We start from the raw sequence: 6098 nt of genomic DNA, 5'->3' as shown, positions 1-6098 counted from the left end.
ACGTCATCAGTTCTAGGATGAGTGCTTGCTAAAGTACCGCGTAGGATTCAGTATTCCCCAGTGGCCTGGCAGGCGGGGGTGGCTGGAGGTAAGGGCGAGAGGGGGCGGGGGCTGGGGAAAATCTTCACCAGGGTACCGATGGGAGCGAAATAAAAAAATCCGAGGCGGGGGGGAAATGGGAGAGAGCAAACGAAGCGGAAGTTTCAAGGCCCTTTGCGAGGAATAACAGTATAAATAACCGAAGACGTCTTGTAAACACTGCGGTCATAACCCCGAACATTAAACAGCCACGGTGGCATCTGGCGCATCGGCCGCCCTGGGCTGCGCAGGCGGCGCGGGAGCCCGGTCCCAGGCTCTCCGGCTTCGCCGGTCTGTTTATCTCAACTTAATCTTCCCCTCCGAGCTGCTCCGTAGCCTGGGAGATGTTTAAATTAAGATCCAGCCCGCAGGAAGTCGTGGCGGGAGCTGAATGCAAGGGGGGGGGGGGGTAACCCCAAAAGAAATGCAGGCAGGCGTGCGTATGGTTGGACGTGTATTGTTAGAATCAATTCGTCTATTATCAGTAAGATATAGGTTATGTAAAAAATTATTGGAAATAAAAAAATACATCCTAAGAGTTATGGAATTTGCATCTTTTATCGTTCGAGTCTTATGACTTCACTACAAAACCTTGGAGTCGCATCCCTGTCCTAAAGTTCTAAGCCCAGAAAGTTGACTTTCCTGTTCATGTCAGCAATTTTACTGTAAAATAGTTAAAATTCGAAGTTTCCTTTTCTGTCTCGTGTTCCCTCTTTTACTGTGTAAAAGCTGAATATCAACCCTCATTGTCTTTATAGCTGTAATGTTTCTAATGAGCTAAAGTGAATCTTGCAGGATAAAATACGATCTGCACCTCACAGTGCAAATCATACTTTATTTTTACTATCAGTCTGGCCTGAACCTTAAGCGAACCGTTTTAATTATCAAACTTCTCCACACTTGTCCCCTTTTCCCTCTTACTTTTTTTTAAGAAAAAAAATCACCAAATGTCAGGAATTTTCGCAATATCAAGAAAGTTTTTATTTTCAAAAGTAGCAAAACTTGCTTGAAAAAAATATATATCTTTGAGTGAATTTACTTTATAAATGTGACTGTCAAAGTCAACTATTCTATGATTACATCTTACAACATATTATACAAAAGGTACACATCGATAGGCTCTTATCATCTGTTTATATATATTTATATATAATTACATATTGCACTTGGACCAGCAAGGCTCACAGAAGTCATTCACGGTAGAATAACGTTAAATAGATGGGCGTCTGTAAGTACAGTTGTCCTTCCTCGGTTTGGAAACGAATCTCCTCGTCGCTCTAAAGTGTTCTCGCAGGGGAGGGCTGGGAAGAGGGGCTCTGCGAGAGGGTAGCGGAGACAAGAGAGAAGGGAGGGCAGGGGTCGCCTTCCTGGGGCCCACTCCCCCGGGGAGCGCGCCTTTCCCAGACTCGCACCTCCAAGGTCAGGACGCCGTGGTTCCACATAAGCGGCTCGCAGTCACCACGTCTTTCAGGTCGCTCTCGGGTTTCCCAGCCACTGTGAAGGGCCACGTCTGCAGGAGAGAAGAGGGCCAAGGAGGTGAGTGGACTTGGAGGAGGGGGGATGGGGTGGGCCCAGAGTCCCAGACCGAGGAGAAGGAGGAGGAGGAGGAGCGGACCGTGAGCTGGAAAGGCTGGTTATCTTTGTCATTTATTTCCTATCCGACTGCACCAGCTGGATAAGGCAAAAAGCAAGCCAAAGCAGCGCCAAGTCACAGCTTGAGGGGCGCTGGTGGGATCCTAAAATTCGAGCCACAAGGGCTCATTCTGAATTTGAAGCCTCCTGTGCCATAGCTCCAGGCAGCTGCACGTAGGAGTCACAGGCAGCCGAGTGTGGTCAGGAGCCCACTGGGCAGCAGGGGTCGTTCACGGTGCCCTTTCAGCCTCCCGGGGCCGTGGACAGGTTTTAGGGCCCAACTATAGCCCTGGTGCCGACCCTGGCTTCTTTGCTCCAAGACTCAGCTTTTTAAGACCCCAGTTTTTTAACTTAATCTCTAGCTCTGAAGGGGACAGAAGTCGAATAAAAGACGCAAGAACGTTTTAAGATTAATTTCCTACTACGGAGAAAGCAAAGCAGCTTTCTGTGCCTTCTCCCCGTTGTTTTATAATAAAGTCGGATAAGTAGTTTTTCATTCAAAGATACAAGCTACAGTCATTGTGAGTGCACTAGGGCAATCCGCATTTTAAAAGCTACTTATCTCACTTAAAAAATACAGTTTTAATTGGAGGGGAAATATATTTCCATGGCAAAGTGTGGTGGTGTTGCAACCCTTTTCTCCAATTACAGGGGTGAGAAGACAATTCAGATGTCTCTCACTGGTGCTGGCTGATAAGCCTTGACTTTTAAGAGGGGAAGAAAGTCTTACACATATCATCTGTAAACAGAATTCCCCCAAGTGGTTGTTTTTCTTTAGGGCCCACAAATTTTCAAATGAAGTCAACTGGAAGAGGAATTAGAATTCATCTCTTAAAACAGCAAAATGCACTTAAGAAAATGGACTCGAGCATCATATTTTGTAGTGAAAATTAGAGTCGATGTACATTGGCTTATAAGCAAATAAGAGAATGCTGTTCTTACAGCTTAGGTGAGGGTAGCCTGTTATTTATTGTAAGATTCTTAACACTATTACCTGAGCGAGTTTATATATTGAGTGTGCTGAGATCTGCTAGAATGTGTAGGATTTACGGGAGAGCAAAGAACATTTAAATAGTTGAGGTGCTTCCATACACAATTATGGGGGTGGGGCCTGAATGCACCCACTATCTAACAGTCATAAATATATACCTGGAAAAGGAATGGAGTTGGTTGTGTACACGAGTAAGAAGGCAAAATGTCAAGTTTGATCCTCAGCTCAACGAAGAATAAAGGGGTTGGTAAGATGTTTTTCAGTGCACGTCATCACGTCAATGTTTCCTGTCCCGTACTGCGACAGCGGGAAGGGAGCTGGTGCTGGATTGGGGGGGAGGGGAGGGAGGTCCCCTCTTTTCCCCCCTTCTCCCAGCTGAATACTCTTGGAAATCCCTTACTAAACTGCCACGTCAAACTCTGCCATAAATCATTCGCGATCCCGCTGCAAGCAGAGCAGAAGGCAAGGGCGGAGCAGCGATCGCCCGTCGCAGGTCCCTAGAGGCGCTCGGCCAGCAGTGGCCCCGCTGGGTAAATCACAGGAGCGCCCAGCCCCGCGGGTCCCAGCCCGCGCTCCCGCGCTCCCGCGCTCCCGCGCTCCGGCGCACCAGCCCCGCGCACCTCCGCCGGCGGCCGTGTGCGCATTCAGACTGCGCACGGCGACGGCGGCCGCAGCGGCCCCGGGGACTCACCAGGTTGATGGGGTGGATGTAGCCGTTCTCGTACTTGTCGTTAGCCAGGATCTGCCTCAAGTGGGCGATGTAGCTGGACGCCAGCCGCAGAGTATCCAGCTTGGAGAGCTTGGTGTCGGGGGGCACCCAGGGCAGGGTGGTTTTGAGCCTGGAGAAGGCCTTGCTCAGCACCCGCATGCGGGCCCGCTCGCGCGCGTTGGCCGCGTTGCGCTGGACCTGCTTCCCTTCCTGGCTGACCCCACTCAGGGGGCTCTTTTTAGTAGGCGCCTTCCTCCTCTTGCCCAGGCCGCCGCGGCCCTTCTGGGGAGACCCGTTCTCGCAGTTGGAACCCTCCTCGGTGCTCTCGTTGGAAGTCCCAAATTCCTTGTTGGGGTCCACTTTCATCCCGTCACATTCCACCATCTCCACCTCTTGAAGGTCCTCCACATCGCTGAGGGACCCAGTGGACATGATGGAGACGTGGAGAGGGAGGAAGGGGGGAGGGCGGGAAGGAGAGACAGGCAGACAGACAGACAGACAGAGAAAGAGAGGCAGAGACAGAGAAGGAAAGAGAGAGAGAGAGAGAGAGAGAGAGAGAGAGAGAGAGAGAGAGAGAGAGAGAGAGAGAGAGAGAGAGAGAGAGAATGATCAGAAACCAATGGGTCAAGTGTGGAGCAGCCACCTGGTGTATGGAGATGAAGGCAGGGGCCTGGGGTCTGGCTGCTTGGGCCTCAACCTTTCCTTTTAGCAGGGTCAAAACCAACCCTGGGGGCCTCGGTGCGGAAGAAACCAGCGCTCTGCTCCCCCACCCCCGGAGTCGTGGCCGTAGAGGAGAGTGAGAGAGCGCTGAGGAATTTGGTGGACACCAGGAATTTATCTGGGGAATAGAGAGGCGGATCCAGGCGGCCCAGGGGAGGGGCCTGCTGGGCCAAGCAAAGCTCCCGACCCCAACACCAGGGAGTCTCCCTCGCAGGGGACCCTGTTTTCCAACTTGGAATGTAAATCCACCCAATGGCGGCCAGCGTGAACGGACCAATCTTTTTAGATTCCGGCCCCAGACAATTGGGCAGGAGCCCTCCTCACACCGCTAGCCCACTGCCCGCCCTTCTCCGCAGGCTGCCCTCCCCCCTCGGAAATGGTCCCTGCCAATTGTCATTGAGAACTTGAGGGAAAATGGCCTGGTCCTTCTTCGTTCTTTGTGGGCCTTTCATCCAACACAAGCGCCCCATCCCTCCTCATCTGCCAAGAAACAACAATGAAAAGCCGGACAGGGCTCCAGGGCCTAGATGCTCATGCCACACAGACTGCGGAGTATTAACGAGTCATCTCCCCACTTTACCTGGGTAAATTAAGATTCTGCTTCTCAGAATCGTCATGGTGATAGCAGACACACAAAAGTACATCTGTATCCGGTCACTTCAGAGACATCGAGAAACTACCAGCGCGGACACAAGCACACTTAACTATTGCACATACACAGAGGGGCGGGTGGGGTGTGTGACGGAAGCGTGGAAAATATTTTATTAGTTGAAACAGCTTAGTGACATGAAAAGTTTCCTTGCGTGTGTCTTTCCAGAAATGCATTGCATATGGTTTTAAGAGTTCTCTGATGTTTCCAGACATCACTTTGCCCGCAGAAGTTTTGAAATCTCTGCCCCCACCCCTTATTCTCTTTACCCAAGCTCCTCTTGTAAAACAGGTATTATAAAACACAAAGCATATGATATCTTGTAAAACAGTATAAAAACACAAAGATTATACCTATGAGAAATTCTTTTTCATCTATAACCTCATTGCCAATGATCTTTCCTAGAGAATGAGAAAATCTTCTGGGGGAGTGAGCCGATAAGCAAAGGGAGTCAGAGCATAGAGAGCGAATGAAGGCAGTGCCTTGAAACCAAGGGAGACCAAGTGCCTGGAGCTCTCGCCTGGGTTTGCTTTGCTGACAATTAGACATTGAGGATGAAGGCTGCAGCCAAACGTCAGGGGCAGTTTCTAAGCATTTGAAGCCCTTTGCTACATTAGGATATCATATCTCTAATCCTCCACCCAGCTGGGACTTCACTAACCTCTAACGTTTTGTTTTCTTAGCAGGGTCTTGTTTGCTCTCCCCCTATGCTGTAAACTAAACAGATTGTCAGCAAATCAGTCTTTATTAATGAATTAGTGAACCCTTCCCCCATAATAACTTTGCCCAGGACCCCAAATTTGTTAATCACCAGTGTAGAGATTTATGAGTTCTTATTTTCTGTTGTTTGTGCAGGTGGAGATTTAAATGACCATATCCACTCCCAAGATTTATTGCAAGAGTGATTGATGTTATAAACCAGGAAAAGGACTCTTCCCACAGCAAAGATGACAGAATTATCAAGTTGAAGTTGCCTTTGTCTTCATGCACAAGTGACCCAGGGCTACAACATAGGAACTATAATAATTTAGCTCAAGGCCCGAGACAACATTGAGAGAGTACCCACAAGTCCTGTTAGAATTTTCCTCACTGATTTCCAAACTAGATTGCTCTGATTTGTCCTCCCTTTTCTTGGGCTTGGTAAGACATAAAAGTTATTTTTAGATTAAAGAGCTATGTGAAAATGGGCATTAGCCAGTATTTTATAAAGTGTGTGTGTGTGCGTGTGTGTGTGTGTGTGTGTGTGTGTGTGTGTGTTTGTAGCTACCGGCATATCTGTAAAATAACCACAAATAATCTATTTGGGCTCTGGAATAGTA

General features: G+C 49.0%; 1 protein-coding gene across 1 annotated transcript; it reads right to left on the bottom strand.

The window, feature by feature from the left end:
* Positions 1–1041: 1041 nt before the first annotated feature.
* Positions 1042–3908, bottom strand: Tcf21 (transcription factor 21). Its single transcript, XM_048354113.1, has 2 exons — positions 3393–3908; positions 1042–1588 (listed from the first exon to the last, which is right to left on the bottom strand). The coding sequence occupies exons 1-2, from the start codon at positions 3840–3842 to the stop codon at positions 1499–1501; spliced, it is 540 nt and encodes a 179-aa protein (XP_048210070.1). The 5' UTR covers positions 3843–3908; the 3' UTR covers positions 1042–1498.
* Between the last annotated feature and the right edge of the window lie 2190 nt (positions 3909–6098).

The sequence above is a fragment of the Perognathus longimembris genome, chromosome 9, assembly GCF_023159225.1.
Source record: "Perognathus longimembris pacificus isolate PPM17 chromosome 9, ASM2315922v1, whole genome shotgun sequence".
Lineage (NCBI taxonomy): Eukaryota > Metazoa > Chordata > Mammalia > Rodentia > Heteromyidae > Perognathus > Perognathus longimembris.
This window is presented reverse-complemented; position numbering and strand designations above follow the sequence as displayed.